Source organism: Phaenicophaeus curvirostris, chromosome 28, assembly GCF_032191515.1.
Source record: "Phaenicophaeus curvirostris isolate KB17595 chromosome 28, BPBGC_Pcur_1.0, whole genome shotgun sequence".
In the NCBI taxonomy this organism is placed as follows: domain Eukaryota; kingdom Metazoa; phylum Chordata; class Aves; order Cuculiformes; family Cuculidae; genus Phaenicophaeus; species Phaenicophaeus curvirostris.
In genome coordinates this window covers 6,737,778-6,753,810 of record NC_091419.1, presented here as the reverse complement: position 1 = coordinate 6,753,810, position 16,033 = coordinate 6,737,778, and the positions used below count along the sequence as shown (strand labels likewise).

At 66.1% G+C, this 16,033-nt stretch overlaps 3 protein-coding genes across 3 annotated transcripts; all 3 read left to right on the top strand.

The window, feature by feature from the left end:
- Positions 1–31: 31 nt before the first annotated feature.
- Positions 32–1,781, top strand: LOC138731726 (survival motor neuron protein 1-like). Its single transcript, XM_069877844.1, has 6 exons — positions 32–61; positions 415–579; positions 670–957; positions 1,042–1,155; positions 1,242–1,330; positions 1,548–1,781. Exons 1-5 carry the CDS (start codon positions 35–37, stop codon positions 1,320–1,322), a joined length of 675 nt encoding a protein of 224 aa, XP_069733945.1. The 5' UTR covers positions 32–34; the 3' UTR covers positions 1,323–1,330; positions 1,548–1,781.
- Positions 1,782–1,880: 99 nt separating this feature from the next.
- LOC138731727 (cocaine- and amphetamine-regulated transcript protein-like) lies at positions 1,881–3,067 on the top strand. The gene is made up of 3 exons (XM_069877845.1): positions 1,881–2,271; positions 2,605–2,688; positions 2,807–3,067. Exons 1-3 carry the CDS (start codon positions 2,095–2,097, stop codon positions 2,912–2,914), a joined length of 369 nt encoding a protein of 122 aa, XP_069733946.1. The 5' UTR covers positions 1,881–2,094; the 3' UTR covers positions 2,915–3,067.
- Positions 3,068–4,249: 1,182 nt separating this feature from the next.
- MAP1S (microtubule associated protein 1S) lies at positions 4,250–13,876 on the top strand. Its single transcript, XM_069878297.1, has 7 exons — positions 4,250–4,380; positions 6,490–6,591; positions 7,213–7,295; positions 7,405–7,545; positions 8,106–11,340; positions 11,522–11,739; positions 12,362–13,876. Exons 4-7 carry the CDS (start codon positions 7,486–7,488, stop codon positions 12,515–12,517), a joined length of 3,669 nt encoding a protein of 1,222 aa, XP_069734398.1. The 5' UTR covers positions 4,250–4,380; positions 6,490–6,591; positions 7,213–7,295; positions 7,405–7,485; the 3' UTR covers positions 12,518–13,876.
- The last annotated feature ends 2,157 nt before the right edge of the window (positions 13,877–16,033 follow it).

Here is a 16,033-nt window from a genome sequence, read left to right as displayed (position 1 = left end):
CGCGCGGGCGGGGGCGGGGCCGGCCGCGCGGGCCATGGCCGAGGGCGCCCCGGGGCCGCGGGTGGGCGGCGGGGCTGGGCCGGGGCCGGGACCGGGGGTGACCGGCGTGGGGCTGGGGGCGACGGGACCGGGCCTGGTCTAGGCTGGGGCGACCAAACTGGGGCTGTGGGTGATGGGGCTGGGGCTGGATTGGGCTGGGGGCGACCAGCCTGGGCCGGGGGCGACGGGACTGGGACTGGGCTAGGCCTGAGGCGACCAAACTGGGGTTGGGGGCGACGGGTCTGGGGCCTGGGGGCAATGGGACGGGGACGGGGGGCACCAAACCGGGGCTGGGGGTGATGGGGCCGGGACTGGAGGGTCTGGAGCAGCCCCCGGTGGGGCCCTGCCCGCTGACGCCGCCTTCGCCGCCCGCAGGGCTCTGTCCGCGCCGGCCCGGGCTCGGGCGCCGCCTCTCCCCGCTCCCCCCGCGCCTCCCACCCGCGGGAGGCTCCGGCCGAGGAGTCGGATGGCGGCTCCGAGACCCCCGCCTCGAGCGTGACCCCCAGCGAGGAGGAGGAGGAGGAGGAGGAAGGCCACCAGGTAAGCGAGCCACATCCCAAACCCGGTGGGATTCGGGGTCCACACCGTCCCCCCGTGCCCCCCGCCATGTCCCCCGCTGTCTCCCCGCAGTGGAAGGTGGGCGATGCCTGCAGCGCGGTCTGGGAGGGCGACGGGCTGCTCTACCCCGCTCACCTGCGGGCGCTGGACCGCGGCACCGGCACCTGCCTGGTGGAGTTCGACGGCTACGGCAACACCGAGGAGCAGGCGCTGGCCGATCTCCTGCCTCCCCGCCCCGGAGCCTGGGGGGCGAGCGGCACCCCGAGGGGCGAGGGGGCCCCCCAGGCGTGGGAACCACCTCCAGGCGCGAGGAGGAGGAGGAAAGGCGAGCGGGCACCCTGCTCCCCGCGGCCCCTCGAGGTGAGCGGCCACCCCCGTGCCAGCCTTTGGGGCACCCCCTGTGCCCCCCGGCTCTCCCTAAGGGGCTGGGGGTGCTGCTGGCAGGTGGTGCCCCCCGCCCCGCTGCGCGCTGCCTGGGAGGAAGAGGAGGAACAAGAGGCTTTGACCACGATGCTGATGTCCTGGTACATGAGCGGGTACCACACCGGCTTCTACATGGTGAGGAGGGTGTGAGGGGCAGGTGGGGGGTGGGGGGGTGGAAGGAGAGTGTTGCCCCCATGACTCTCTGCTTTTCTGTGTCCCAGGGCCTCCGGGAAGGCCGAGCAGAGGCTGCTGAGCGCGCCCCGAGGCCGGGCCACCAGCAGAAGAAGGCCCAGCGCAGCTAGGAGGGCAGGTGGGTTTGGAGATGCCCTGGGGCTGGGATCCCCGTCTTTGTGCTCCCCACCAGGGCTCTGCGCCGGTGTCGCCAACCTCCTAGCGGGGCTGGGAGGGCTGTGGGACACGAGGGGGCACCTCGGGGATGTTGGGGAACTCGGCTTGGCTGTGGGACACGGGGCTGTGATACCCCATCACCCCTTTCCCACCGCTCACCTGCGTCCGCCCCCCTCCAGCTGGATGCGTCCTGCTGTGCTGCGCTGGAGCCGTGGGGCAGCGCTGCGCTCCCGCTCTCCCTTCGCTTGCGGAGGGATCCCCAGAGGGGTCCTGGTTGCAGGAAGGGGGGCAGCAGCATTCCTACCCCCCGAGCCGGCTCTGCATCAGGGCCCTGGCCTGGTGGGGCTGCCGTCCCCCTGTCCCCGTGTCCGTCTGTCCCCTCCTTTGGAATAAAGCTGTTTACGAGCGCCCTGTGCCAGCCTGTCTGTGCCATCCCAGAGGGACCTTGGGTGCGTTGGGACGAGCTGCGCTGCGGCCGTGTTTGCTCAGGGAATTGGCAGCGTGGCCTCCACATCGGGGTCTCGGCGCCGGGGCGGCTCAGCCTGGCGGCTCTCGCGCTGGACGTGGCGCTGACGTACATCGTGCTGGCTCCGGGTGCCCCGTGTCCCACGGGAAGCGTCTCCCGCAGACGTGTCCCCTGGTCTGGTTTGATGGCACCGGCGCGGTTCGGTGCCCCGGCTGCGTCAGCGGGTGTTTGCCCACGCTGGAGCTGGGGGATAAAGCTGGATGGGCTGGGAGTATCTGAGAGCGTCCAGGGACGGAACCAAGAACATGGAAAGCATCCGGCTCTGCCTGCTCTGCCTGGCCAGCTCCGGCCTCATCCTGCTGGGCGCTGCCGAGCTGGCGCTGGGGCTCCAGATGGATGAGAACGTGTCCAGGCAGAGCCGGGAGAAGTCAGAGCTGGTAAGGGGCTGGGGAGCGGTGTCTGCAGGGGAGGGGGCACCAGCAGCCCCTCGGGGGATTGCGTGTCCCGGGGCTCGGAGTGATTTGGAGCCTCTGGGCATCCCAGGAGCTCAGGGTGATGTGAATCCAGAGCCTCTGGGCATCGTTAGGGTCTCAGGGCTGTGTGGATTTGGAGCTTTTGGGCATCCTGGGAGCTCGGGGTGCTGTGGATCCGAGCCACTTGGCATCCCAAGGTCTCGGAGCGATGTGAATCCAGAGCCCCTGGACATCCTGGGGGGCCAAGGTGCTGCAGATCGCGGGCCCCTCGGGGTGACGCGGTGCGGTGTGCGGCAGGTCGAGGCGCTGCAGGAGGTGCTGGAGAAGCTGGGGAGCCGGGAGCCGCCGGCGGTGGAGACGAGGCTGAGCTGGGTGCCCCTGGTACGGCTGCGACGGGGGCGGGAGGGCGCCCAGACCCGGGTGCTGGTGGCGAGGGGGCTCGAGCCCCGCGGCCGGCACCGGAGCGAGACCCCCGGAGCTGACGTGTGCCGTCCCGCAGTGCCATCCCGGGGAGCCGTGTGCCGTGCGGAGGGGAGTTCGCGTCGGGAAGCGCTGCAGCTGCCCCCACAGCAAGACCTGCAACTTCGTCACCCTCCGGTGCTCCTGAGGGACCAGGGACATGGAGATGCCCCGATGCTGCTGGACCAGGCTGGGAGCTGTGAGTCCCCAGCCCCTTCCCTGCCCTGGGACGAGCCTGGCTGTGCCCCTCGGGTGCCGCGGGGCTGGGGGTGTTGGGGGCCGCATTAAACAGCTTGGATCACGCCTGCTGCCTGCTCTTTGGGGGCTCTGGGGTGGGTCCTGTCCTGCTGTGGGTCCGTGTGGGGCACAAAGGCTGGAGCGGGGTGGGGAGATGCTGCTGGGCTGGGGGTTTTGTGGACGTGGCGCTGGTTATTCCTGACCCGCTGGGGGCTGATGGCAGAGAAGGGGTTTGGGAAGAGAGGCCGAGGGGTGCGAGGTCCATCCTGCGCGTCGCCCAGGGCTTTCGTGCATCGGTCTGAGGCTGCTCGGTCCTGCCACGCGCCGCGTGCCCTGCGTTTCACCGTGCAGCTCCGGCACCGCGCCCGCTGCACCCGTGCCATCGCAGCACTGCGCCCCACACCTCCCCACGCTGCCTCCCATCGCTGCGGCGGCCTCTGCGCCCCTCGCACTGCACTTCACAGCCCTGGGCTGTCTTGCAATGCCATGCAGCACCATGCAGCACCATGCGGGACGCTGCAATATGATGCCATGCAGTGTAATACCACACAATAGAATGGAATGCCAAGCCATGCAATGAAATACAATGGGATGACACGGAATGCTGGGTCATGCAATGCAATACAATGCAATACAATGCAATACAATGCAGTGCCATGCCCTGCTATGCCATGCAGCACAATGCAATTGCATGCATTGCAATATAACACAATGACATGCAATGCAACATAATAGAATGCAATGCCATGCCGTGCGATGCAATATAGTGCAATGACACGGAATGCAATGTAATGCAATGCTGTTCCATGCCAGGCCGGGCCGTGCCATGCAGCACAATGCAACTTCATGCCATGCAGCACGATGCGATCGCATGCCATGCAATGTAATACAATGCAATGCAACATAATAGAATGCAGTGCCATGCCGTGCGATACCATACGGTGCACTGACACGGAATACAGGGCCGTGCAATGCAATACAAGGCAATTCCGTGCCAGGCCGTGCCGTTCCACGCTCCTCCATGCACTGCACCCCCCCGGCTTGGCGGGCCCCACCGCCGGCCCCACCCTGCCATCGCCCCTTTAAGCGCCCCCCGCGCCCCCGCCTCTCCGCCGGTTCCTTTCCCCGCCGCCGCTTCCCATTGGCTGCTGGTGACGTCAGTGGGCGGGGCTGGCGGCGCGGAGGGGGCGGGGCCCGCGGCGGCGCGGGGGGCGCCGAAGATGGCGGCTGCGGGGGCTGCGGGGGCCGCGGGGGCCGCGGGGGCCGCTCCCTCGGGCCCTGCCGCGGGGCAGCGCCGCTTCTCGCTGCTCGCGATCGTGGGCGGCGGCTGCCACCGGCCCGGGCTGCGGGCGGCCGCGCTGCAGCAGCTGGAGCGAGGTGAGCGCGGGGCGGGACCGGGACCGGGCCCTCCCGAGGGATGCTCTGAGCGACCCCCTCCACCCCGCTTCCTCCCCCCCAATATCCCGGGGTCTGAGCAACCCCCCCAGCCCCATCCCGGGGTCTGAGTCCCCCCCATCTCCATCCCAGGATTTGCCCCCTCCTGCTCCAGATTTCCAGGATCTGCCCCCCCCAAGTTCTGCTCCAGACCCCCCCCCCCCAAAATCTGCCCCATTTCCTCCCCCAGATGCTCCTGGATTTTCCCCCTTTGGCTCCTCAGATTCTCCCCCTTCTCCTGCCCCAGATCCTCGGGATCTGCCCCCATCAAGAACTCCCAGGATCTGTCCCCCATCCTCCAGGCCCTCGGGATCTGCCCCCCCCCCCCCCATCCCCAGGATCTGCCCCCCTCTTCTGCCCTAGATCCTCCTGGATCTGCCCCAGCACCTCAGAATCTGCCCCTCTAAACCCCCAGGATCTGCCCCCTCTCCTGCCTCAGGCCCTCGGGATCTGCCCCCTCAAGACCCTTGGGATCTGCCCCCAACTCCCCTCCAAGACCCTCGGGACCTGCCCCTCTAAAGCCCTGGGGTCTGGCTCTTCTCCTGCCCCAGACCTACAGGATCTGCCCCCCCTCCACATCCCCAGCATCTGCCCCCTCTCCTGCCCCAGATCCTCCTGGATCTGCCCCCCTCCCTGGCTCCTCAGGATCTGCCCCTCTAAACCCACAGGATCTCCTCCCTCTCCTGCCCCAGCCCCTCAGGATCTGCCCCCGTAGCCCTTGGCCATCTGCCCCTCTCCCCCAGGCTCGGGGCTGGGACCCCCAGATTGGCGGGACACGTGTCACCATGTCGTCTCCCCCTCCACGGGACCCAGCACCGGCAGGAGTGACCCTTGGTGCCCCCAAATCACCCCGTCACGGTCCCAGCCCTCGCCTGGCGCCTTGTGCAACCCCACGCTGGCTTTACGCCATCACGAGGACCGTTAGCCGGGAGTGGTTGTGGCCACGCCAGCCGGCTGCCATGGCTGGGGGGCTGGTAGCCCGCCATGAAACCCCCTGAAGGGTCCCACGGCTGGGTGTGTTTTGGGGCTGTGGCTGACCCTGCACCAGGAGCACCCACACCGGTGCCAAATCCCCCGGCACGGAGCCGTGAGCACCCATACTGGTGCCAAATCCCCCGGCACGGAGCCGTGAGCGCCCACACCAGAGCCAAATCCCCCCGTACGGAGCCGTGAGCGCCCACACCAGAGCCAAATCCCCCGGCATGGAGCCGTGAGCACCCATACTGGTGCCAAATCCCCCCGTACGGAGCCGTGAGCGCCCACACCGGTGCCAAATTCCCCGGCACGGAGCTGTGAGCACCCACACCAGAGCCAAATCCCCCCGTACGGAGCCGTGAGCGCCCACACCAGAGCCAAATCCCCCCAGCATGGAGCCGTGAGCACCCACACCAGAGCCAAATCCCCCCAGCATGGAGCCGTGAGCACCCACACCAGAGCCAAATCCCCCGGCATGGAGCCGTGAGCACCCATACTGGTGCCAAATCCCCCCGTACGGAGCCGTGAGCGCCCACACCGGTGCCAAATTCCCCGGCACGGAGCTGTGAGCACCCACACCAGAGCCAAATCCCCCGGCATGGAGCCGTGAGCACCCACACCAGAGCCAAATCCCCCGGCATGGAGCCGTGAGCACCCACACTGGTGCCAAATCCCCCGGCACATGAGCACCCACACCGATGCTAAATCCTTCAGCATGTGAGCACCCACACCGGTGCCAAATCTCCAAGCCCCATTAGTTCCTTTAATTAGCACCTTTGACGAGGCACTGACAAGGCGCGCCTCGGGGCTGGGATTCTGAGCTGGCAGAGCTGGTGCCGCCTGAGTCACCACACAAGGTGCTCGGCAGCCTCGTGCCGGGGTCCAGCTGGAATTGGGGATCCACTGGGATGTCCCCAAAGCCGCCAGGGCTGGCACGGCTGTGTCTTAGGACGAGGTCGGATGCCCCCTTCTTGCTGCGTGGGTGCTGCCGTGTGAGGAGGGGGCTTTTCCGTGGGGCTCAGTGCTAATAGGGCTGAGCCCCCCACCTCTTTCTTTTGTGTCCCCCCCCCAACAAAGGAATCCGCTCTTGGGACATCGACCTCTGCTCCTGCAACCTGGACGAGCAGCTGAAGCTCTTCGTGTCCCGCCACTCGGCGACTTTCTCTAGCATCGTGAAAGGTAAAAGTGGGGTGTTTAATTACTGGAACCCCCCCAGTTTAGCCAGGGGGGCAGTGGGAAGGGGGGCTGGTGGGGAGGGAATCGCACATCTGTGCGATTCCCTCCCCACCAGCCCCCCTTCCCACCACCGCCTGGCAACTGTGTGAACAGACGTTGCTTTGTGGCCCCCCCCGGCCAAACCCCGTGATCCTCCACGTGAGAAACCGCTTCCTTCACCCATCCCTTTCCCATGGAAAGGAGAAGACAGAGCTGGGGCTGCTCTGGTGCCTCCGTGTTCCCTTGTCACGCTGGTTGGATGGGGTCAGGCTTCCAGTGGGTGCCTGGGTGCGGGTGCAGCTCTGAGATCCCCTCCTGGGATCAACCAGGGCTTGCTGGGGTGTTGAAGGACAGGAGCCCCCCCTCCTTTTCCTCCCCGCGGCAGGAAGGACGTGGGACGCGTGTCCTTTGGCTCAGCAGATCCACTGGCCCTCACAGTGTCCGGAAGCGGGATGGTGGCCACCCCTCTTCCGCGCTGGCCCTGCTGCTGTGTTGTTCCCCCACCTTATCCCATGGGATGAGGCCAAACTGGGGTGCAGCCCCATCATTTTGGGGAGAATGGATGTCAGCCCTCGCTCCCCACAGGTCAGCGGACCCTCCACCACCGAGGAGATGTGCTGGAGACCCTGGTGCTGCTCAACCCTTCCGACAAATCCCTGTGTGATGAGGTGAGCTGGGGGGAGGCAGCCGGGGCCCCTTCGGAGCTGCTGGCAGCGGGGTGGAGCCTGGTTGCATCCTGACGTCCCCTCTGTCCTCACGTCCCCTCTTGTCCTCAAGCTGCGGAACCTCATCACAGACGTCTCGCAGCACAAGCTGCTGGTGTTTGCGGGGCCCTGCGTGGAGGAGACGGGCGAGCTGATGCTGCAGACGGGCTGCTTCTCCCTGAGGGACTTCATCCAGATCTTCACAGACAAGGAGGTGCGGGGCCGGGAGACCCTAGGGAGGAGCTGCCTGTTCCCCCAGCTCTCTGGCTGCTGGTTTACGGGGGGCGCGCCGTGCGCTGGCGCTGCCGAGAGCCTGTCTGCTCACGTTCTCTGGTGTCTCGGAGGGGAGCCGGGCACGGTGGTGGCGTGAGCGGGAGGTTGGCTCAGCCGTCTGCTGCGCAGGCAGCTCTGAGTCCCTCCTGGCGGCTCAACCCTCCCTCCTGCTGGCGCATCCCCCCCTCCCACACATCCTGCGCATCCCTCCCTCTGGCGCATCCTTCCCATCCCTCCTGCAGGCACGTCCCTCTCATCCCTCTGGCTGGGGCATCCCTCCCTCCAGCTGCCTTATCCCTCCTGCTGGTGTGTTCCTCCCATCACCACATCCCTCCCATCCCTCCAGCCGGTGCCTCCTTCCCATCCCTCCCAGCACGTGGCTGGAGGAAGCGATGGGTCTCATCCTGACCCCGAGCTGCAGCTGGGGTGGGGGTGTGGGTAGGGGACCAGCCCCCACCACGCAGAGTCCCTGAAGCTCCGTCTGTCCCCGTCCCCTCGCAGGTAGGGGAGATCCTGAGCTCCGCAGACCCCTCGGCCAAGGCCAGACTGACCATCAGCTGCCCGGACTTTGGGGAGTGGAAGGACTCGGGCTTGGACCATCACAACCTGCAGGATTTCATCGAGCTGCGCTACAACCCGGGCTGCATCCTGCCCGAGATGGAGGGGCTGGAGGAATTCATGGAGTACCTCTCGGAGTCGCTGGAGCCCCAGTCCCCCTTTGACCTCCTCGAGCCCCCCACCATGGTGGGCTTCCTCAAGCTCTCCAAGCCCTGCTGCTATATCTTCCCGGGCGGGAGAGGGGACTCGGCTTTCTTTGCCGTCAACGGTTTCAACGTCTTGGTGAACGGAGGCTCCAACCCTAAGTCATCCTTCTGGAAGCTGGTGCGGCACCTGGACCGCATCGACTCCATCCTGGTGACCCACGTGGGCACCGACAGCCTGCCCGGCGTCAACAGCCTCCTGCAGCGGAAGCTGGCGGAGCTGGAGGAGGATCCGTCCCAGAGCTCGACGGGCAACGGGGACTGGGCCAAGAACCTCATCTCCCCAGAGCTCGGTGTCGTCTTCCTCAACGCCTCCGAGAAGCTGAAGGACATCGAAGGGAACTCCCGGGTGCTGAAGAGCTGTGATGAGGCTGCCCTGACCCTGCACTACCTGGAGAAGCTGGGCATCCATCCCAACCCGCTGGCCCGGGATAACGGACCCCGTGCAGAGCCCACCGTCCTCTTCCAGAAGATGGGAGTGGGGCGGTTGGATATGTACATCCTGAACCCCGTGAAGGGCACCAAGGAGCTGGAGTTTCTCCTGCAGCAATGGACGGGCAGCAGCTACCCCAAGGAGCAGGACTTGCCCCTGCAGTGCCTGACCTCCGTCTGCGCCCTGCTCGTCTGGCACCCCGTCAGCCCCTCCGAGAAGATCATCCGTGTCCTCTTCCCCGGCTGCACCCCACAGAGCCGCATCCTGGAAGGGCTGGAGAAGGTGAAGCACCTGGAGTTCCTCAAGTACCCTGTGGTCACCAAGAATGACTTGAAGGGGCAGTCGGCGCCCCAGCCTGAGAAGCCGCTCAAGCAGAAGAGGGCAGAGAGCAAGGAGAGCCTGAAGTCGGCTTCCAAGCTCAGCTTGGTGGACACCGGCGCACTGGCACCGAAGGAGAAGGCCCCAGCAAAGGTGGAGAAGAAGGAGGTGAAAGCGGGGACCAAGGAGAAGCCAAAATCCTTGGGGGAAACGGTGAGAGCAGGGTCAGAAGAGGAGAAAGCCAAGGATGCTCGAGCCAAGCTGGACTCTTCGATGGAGAAGCTGAAGGTGGATGCAAAGCCCAAGGTGAGCAAGGATAAGGTAGCACCCAAGAAGGAGCCTGTTCCCCGGAAAGAGGAGAAGAAGCTGCTTAAGAAGGAGGAGGTGGGCGAGGCAAAAGGAGAGGCCAAGAAGGAGGTGAAGGTGGTGAAGAAGGAGGTGAAGGCTGAGACGCTGCGGAAGGATGCGAAGGAGAGCAAGACAGAGGCCAAGACTCCTGCTAAGACCGTGGCCCGGAAAACACCGGTCCCGGAGACCCGCAAACCCCTGGCCAAGGCCGGCAGCATCAAGAAAGCCCCCGTCAAGAAGGAGCCGGAGAAGGCCAAAGCCAAAGCCCCGCGGGAGGCAGGTGGCAGGAAGGAGCCGGGGGCGTCGGATGGCTCCAAGTCCTCCTCGCCCGAGGACATGCTGCCCGAGGCCGAGCGCGGCCGGGGAGCCGCCTCGCCAGGCGCCGGCACGAGGAGGAGGAAGGAGGACTCGACAGACGAGGGCATCACCACGGCCGAGAGCGAGCTGGAGCCCTCGCCGCTGGAGAACGGGGGCGCTGAGGGGCCGGGGGACTCGTCCTGCCTGGAGAACGGCCTGGAGGATCCCGACAGCCCCCAGTGCTTCCGCTACCTGGAGAGCAGCCCCCTGAGAGCTGTCTGCCCGCCGTCGCCCCTGGCCAAGACCCCCAAGAGCGACCGCAGTGTCAACTTCGACCTGACGCCCACCGGGATGCTCAACCACGGCCCCGAGGGCGGCGAGGACGCCTGCGGCAGCTCCGAGGAGAAGACCCTGGAGATGATGTCCCCGGCCAGCTCGGGGCCGGCCAGCGCCGGGCACACTCCCTTCCACCAGTCGCCGGTGGACGACGGCACCGAGGAGCCGGGGCCCGGCGCCAACCGGCAGCCCAACCCTTGGCCGGCAGCCGGGGGCAAAGCCGCGCAGGACGGCTCCGGCTCCTCGCAGGAGAAGCAGGCGGGCTGCCTCTCCCTCAGCCCCTTCAAGGATGAAGTCCCCGACGTGTCCCCCACCATCACCACGCCCTCACTGCCGGCCGAGGTGGGCTCCCCGCACTCCACCGAGGTGGACGAGTCGCTCTCGGTTTCCTTCGAGCAGGTGCTGCCTCCCGTCAGCGAGTCCCCGCCGGAGGAGGGCAGGCGATCCCGGGGCACCGGGGGGACGCCGGAGCCGGAGGCCACCAAGGGTGGTCTATCCCTGCCCCTGCGGCCGTGCCACCACCCGCCGCGGGCCGACGGTGACGCGGTGCCGCGACCCGGCCGCCGTTCCGACTCGCCCCACGACGTGGACCTCTGCCTGGTGTCGCCCTGCGAGTTCGAGCACCCCAAATCGGAGCGGTCACCCTCGGCCGCCGCCAGCCCGCGGGAGCTGTCGGACAGCGACGCGTCGCAGGAGCTGGTGCCGCGCGGGGCTCGGCCGCGCCAGCCGCCCGGCGAGACGCCCCCGACCTCCGTCAGCGAGTCCTTGCCCACCCTCTCCGACTCCGACGTCCCTCCGGCCACCGAGGACTGTCCGTCCATCCTGGCGGACGGGCTGGAGTCGGACGAGGACTCGGAGCAGCCCGGCCGCGGCGTGGCCAGAGCCCGCGACCCGCTGCCGGCCCCCATGAAGGATCCCTGCCCCGTGCCCGCCCAGCCCGGCATCTGCATGGTGGACCCCGAAGCACTGCCGGCCCCCAGGAAGGAGACCCCCGGCAAGGTGAAGAGGACCCCGTCCCGCGTGGGCTCCGCGCCCGCCGCCCCCAAAGCCGAGCCCCCCCGGCACTCCGGCTCGGCCCCCAAGGCCAGGGGCACCGCCAGCGCAGCCCGGGACGCTGGGGACAAGGCCAGGCTGCTGCCGGGGGACAAGAAGGGCCTCGCCGGTGGGGACACCCGCACGGCAGGGAGCACCCGCAGCGCTGGAGCACGGCTGCCGGCCGGAGCTGGCAGGGCCTCACCCGCAGGTACGGAGATTGGGGGGTGGGTGCTCCAGCTCCCATGTCCCTGGGCCAGAGCAGCTCGGAGCTGGGGACGTGGATGTTCCCAGCCCCGGTGTCCGTGGGCCAGAGCAGCTCGGAGGCACCGGCGCTGGGGGTCTGGGGGTTTGGGTCCAGCCCTCACAGCTCGGTGCCCCCATCCTGGCAGGCACACGGGCTGCAGCCCCCCCGGGCCCCCCCGTCTACGTGGACCTGGCGTACCTGCCCGGCTCCTGGAGCGCCCGGACGGTGGATGAAGAGTTCTTCCGGCGCGTCCGTTCCCTCTGCTACGTGGTCAGCGGCGACGACCACCTGAAGGAGGGGGTTCTGCGAGCCCTCCTCGACGCCCTGCTCGCCGCCAAGCACCAGTGGGGCACGGACGTCCAGGTGAGCCCCCTGGGCACCCCGAGTGCTGGGATTGCTGGGATCGGCGCTGCTCCCGGTGCTGGGGGCAGAAACATAGAATCATAGAATCACCAGGTTGGAAAAGACCCACCAGATCATCGAGTCCAACCATTCCTATCAAATTCTAAACTATGTCCCTCAGCACCGCATCCACCCGTCCCTTAAGCCCCTCCAGGGAAGGGGACTCAACCCCCTCCCTGGGCAGCCTCTGCCAGGGACCAATCACACTTTCCATGAAAAATTTTTTCTGATGTTCAGCCTGACCCTCCCCTGGTGGAGCTTGAGGCCATTCCCTCTCGTCCTGTCCCCTGTCCCTTGGGAGAAGAGCCCAGCACCCTCCTCTCCACAACCTCCTTTCAGGGAGTTGGAGAGAGCAATGAGGTCTCCCCTCAGCCTCCTCTTCTCCAGGCTGAACACCCCCAGCTCTCTCAGCCGCTCCTCTTCTTCTCCAGCCCCCTCCCCAGCTTCGTTGCTCTTCTCTGGACTCGCTCCAGAGCCTCAACATCCTTCTTGTGGGGAGGGGCCCAGAACTGACCCCAGGATTCGAGGAGCGGTCTCCCCAGGGCCGAGTCCAGAGCGATGCTGTACGTTTGTGTCCCCGCAGGTGACCCTGATCCCCACCTTCGACTCGCTGGTGATGCACGAGTGGTACCAGGAGACGCACGACCGGCAGCAGGAGCTGGGCATCACGGTGCTGGGCAGCAACAGCACCGTGGCCATGCAGGATGAGACCTTCCCTGCCTGCAAGGTGGAGTTTTGAGGGGGGGGCTTCATCCTCGCCCTCCTTCTCCTCCGACACCCCCCCCCTCCCTCCACACCCGGTGCCCGCTGGCCGCTGTGGTTTGGAAGGGAGGGAGAGAGGAGGGTCTGGGAGGGGGGTGATGGGCTCGCCCCCCCCTCCCCAGGAGCCCCCGCAGCACCCCAACACGCTGCCCCCTCCCACACCGCGTGGTTCCCGCATGCCCACGCCGGAGCCGGACACTCCTCGCTCTGCACCCACCGCGTCCTTGGGGGGGAGCAAGGGACCAGCCAGTCTCGGGGTGCCCCTGCGTTTTGGGGTGGGGGGGAACACACGGGAGCCGTACCCCCTGCCTCCAGCAGCCGTGCCGAGCCCTTCCCAGCAGGGCCGGGCTCCATTTAACAGGGTAAATTTTGTTGTGTTGTTCCTCCCCCCTCCCTGGATCAGCCACTACTGCCCCCCGTCCCGTTCCCACAGCCCCAGGCCTCGCGGGGTGGGGAGCAAATCCTCGTTTTGTGGGCTCCCCCCCACCCCGTGGGGCGGCGCTGGGGCTCGGGGGCTGCTCCACCGGCACTACAGTCACGGATTTAATCCCTGGCACCGTGTCCCCCTCCCCATCGTGTGCAGCAGTCGAGGAGGGGGGGTTCTCTCCACTGAGCTGAGACCTGGCAGCTCATTGCACGGATGGCGCTTCCCTCCCTGAGAGCAGGGGCTGCGGGGCCTGATCCTGCACCCCAGATAAGAACGGGGGGGGGGGCAAGGAAGGCTTCACCCCCCCCACCAAACCCCCAACTTGCTGGAAAGCTGTTAAGAAACCAAACGTCACGTGGAATTTTTAAGGGTTTTTGTGAGCAGACAGTGGGAAGGGGGGAGCTGGGAGAAGGGGGAGGGGCAGGATTTGCCCCCCCCCCCCCCCCCCCAGCATTTTCCCAGTTGGGGCAAACACTAAACTTGTTTTGTAAGAGAGGCTGCTCGCTGGCTCTTTTTGTAACGACTTTTTAAGAAAAAAAAAAGGGAAAAAAAAAAGAAAACAAAAAAAATCTGAAAAAACCAAACCTGTTGTGGCAGGAGGGGGCGGTATTTATCTGTGGCCCCCCCCGGCCCCCACCCCGGGTCCTGGGGGCTTTTACCTTGGATTGTCTCGTCCTACGTGTTCGGGGAGGGGGGACTGAATGTTTCACCTTTAGTGCTTTATCTATTGTTTTCTTAGCTGGAAGCTGGGTTGGAGGTTTGGAGGGGGAGGGGGGGGGAGTAAGCTGGCTGTGACCCCCCCGGGCCCCCCCGGCCCCTGCCCGCGGACGCCAGCACGCTCCCCGTCTTGCACGCCACGTTCCCGTTTGGCAACTGTGTTTGAAAATGAGCATTAAAGAGAGGATAGGAGCCCACTGCGCTCTGCCTGGGGGGGCTGGGGGGAGGTTGGGGGGTCCCTGGTCCATGGGGGGGGCACGGTGGGGTTTGGGGGGGGATCCCTGGTCCTGGGAGGAGGGCAGGATGGGGTCTGGGGTGGTTTGGGTAGGTCCCTGGTCCTTAGTGGGGGCAGGATGGGGTTTGGGGGGGGATCCCTGGTCCGGGGGGGGGGGCACGGTGGGGTTTGGGGGGCGTCTGAGGTGGTTTTGGGGGGGTCCCTGGTCCATGGGGGGGGCACGGTGGGGTCTGGGGGGGTCCCTGGTCCTGAAGGGGAACAGGATGGGGTCTGGGGTGTTTTGGGGGGGGATCCCTGGTCCTGAGGGGGGGCAGGATGGGGTCTGGAGTGGTTTGGGGGGCGTCCCTGGTCCTTGGGGGGGGGTCAGGATGGGGTCTTGAGGGGGATGGGGATACTGGGGGTTAGAGGAGCTGGGGGGGGCCAGGGCAGCGCCTTGTGGGAAGCGGAGGAGGGATTGGGGGGGTTGGGTGGGGGCTGGGAAAGCGGGAGCTGGGGTGGGGTGTGTGAAGGATCGTCCTGGGGGAATCAGTGAGGGGGCTGGGGGGGGTCCATGGTGTCATTTTGGGGGGGCTGGGGGTCCAGGGCGTTGCCCCAAAGGGGTTGGGTGGGCGCTGGGGGGTGCGGGCATCACCCGGGGGGGCTGCGCGGCTGCGCCAGCGCGGAGGAGCAGGGATGCAGGGATGCAGCGTTGCCATGGCAACAGCATCCCCATCCCCGCCGCCCCCGGCCCGCAGAGGAGGGGGCTGCAGCGCTCGCCCCCGCGTCAAGTGAGGCGGGGGGGCTGGAGCCTTCTCAGTGCTGTGGTTGGTGGGGGGGGGTCCTGTTTCCTTGAGCCCCCACCCTGCTTCATGCCAGCCTAGCGGGACCAGGGAGCTGAAAGCTACCCTGACCCTCCCCGGCACCCCCAAACCTCCCCCTCCCCTAAAACCTCCCCCTCCCCAAGGCCGTCTCCGGGTGCTCTGCTCCATCACTGGGGCTGTGGGATGGGGTGGGGGCTCCCCGGGTGCCTCTGGGGGGTTCACTCGCCATAGGGCCGGTTGTGCCCCCCCCCGGGCCAGGGTTTGGGGTCCAGGGCTGATCCTGGTGCTGTCACTCTGTGTGGGACGTACTGGAGCGGAACTGGAGCAGAATCAAACCTCCGCATGAGACACACTGGAGCGAAACCGAAACTCTGCATGGTGCACACCAGAATGGAACCAAAACCCTGTGTGGGGCTCACTGGAGAGGAACTGGAGCAGAAAAGAACCTCTGTGAGGGATATACTGGAGCAGAACCAGAGCAGAACCAAACCTCTATGTGGGATATACTGGAGCAGAACCAGAACAGACAAGAATCTCTGTGTGGGACATACTGGGGTGGAACTGGAGCAGAATGAAACCTCTCCATGGGGCGCATTGGGGAGGAACTGGAGCAGAAAAGAACCTCTGTATGGGACACACGGGAGCGGAACCAGAATGGAACCAAACCTCTATGTGGGACATACTGGAGTGGAACCAGAGCAGAAAAGAACCTCTGTGTGGGACACACCAGAATGGAACCAGAGCAGAATCAAACCTCTGCATAAGACGCACCGGAGTGAAACCAAAACACTGCATGGTGCACACCAGAATGGAACCGAAACCATGCGTGGGGCTCACTGGAGAGGAACTGGAGCAGAAATGAGCCTCTGTGTGGGACATACTGGAAAGGAACCAGAATGGAACCAAACCTCTACGTGGGACATACTGGAGCGGAACTGGAGCCGAACCAAACCTCTGTGTGGGATATACTGGAGTGGAACCAGAGCAGAAAAGAACCTCTGCATGGGACACCCCAGAATGGAACCAGAGCAGAACCAAACCTCTGTATGGGACATACTGGAGCAGAACCAGAATGGAACCAAATCTTTGTGTGGGACATACTGGAGTGGAACTGGAGCCGAACCAAACCTCTGTGTGGGACGTACTGGTGCAGAACCAGAGCAGAACTGGACTCTCTGCATAAGACACATCAGACTGGAACCGAAACCCTGCGTGGGGCTCACTGGAGAGGAACTGGAGCAGAAAAGATCCTCTGTGTGGGACACCCCAGAATGGAACCAGAGCAGACTGGGACCCTCTCCATGCTGCCCCATC

What these genes read in the sequence shown, in the direction of transcription:
- LOC138731726 (XM_069877844.1), top strand. Translation starts at nt 35, where the DNA reads ATGGCCGAGGGCGCCCCGGGGCCGCGG. An exon ending in AGGGCGCCCCGGGGCCGCGG is followed by an intron (nt 62 to 414) that starts GTGGGCGGCGGG and finishes CGCCGCCCGCAG; the next exon opens with GGCTCTGTCCGCGCCGGCCC. An exon ending in GCTCCCCGCGGCCCCTCGAG is followed by an intron (nt 958 to 1,041) that starts GTGAGCGGCCAC and finishes TGCTGCTGGCAG; the next exon opens with GTGGTGCCCCCCGCCCCGCT.
- LOC138731727 (XM_069877845.1), top strand. Translation starts at nt 2,095, where the DNA reads ATGGGCTGGGAGTATCTGAGAGCGTCCAGGGACGGAACCAAGAACATG. An exon ending in GCCGGGAGAAGTCAGAGCTG is followed by an intron (nt 2,272 to 2,604) that starts GTAAGGGGCTGG and finishes GGTGTGCGGCAG; the next exon opens with GTCGAGGCGCTGCAGGAGGT. An exon ending in GGCTGAGCTGGGTGCCCCTG is followed by an intron (nt 2,689 to 2,806) that starts GTACGGCTGCGA and finishes GCCGTCCCGCAG; the next exon opens with TGCCATCCCGGGGAGCCGTG.
- MAP1S (XM_069878297.1), top strand. Translation starts at nt 7,486, where the DNA reads ATGCTGCAGACGGGCTGCTTCTCCCTGAGGGACTTCATCCAGATCTTC. An exon ending in AGATCTTCACAGACAAGGAG is followed by an intron (nt 7,546 to 8,105) that starts GTGCGGGGCCGG and finishes GTCCCCTCGCAG; the next exon opens with GTAGGGGAGATCCTGAGCTC. An exon ending in TGGCAGGGCCTCACCCGCAG is followed by an intron (nt 11,341 to 11,521) that starts GTACGGAGATTG and finishes CCATCCTGGCAG; the next exon opens with GCACACGGGCTGCAGCCCCC.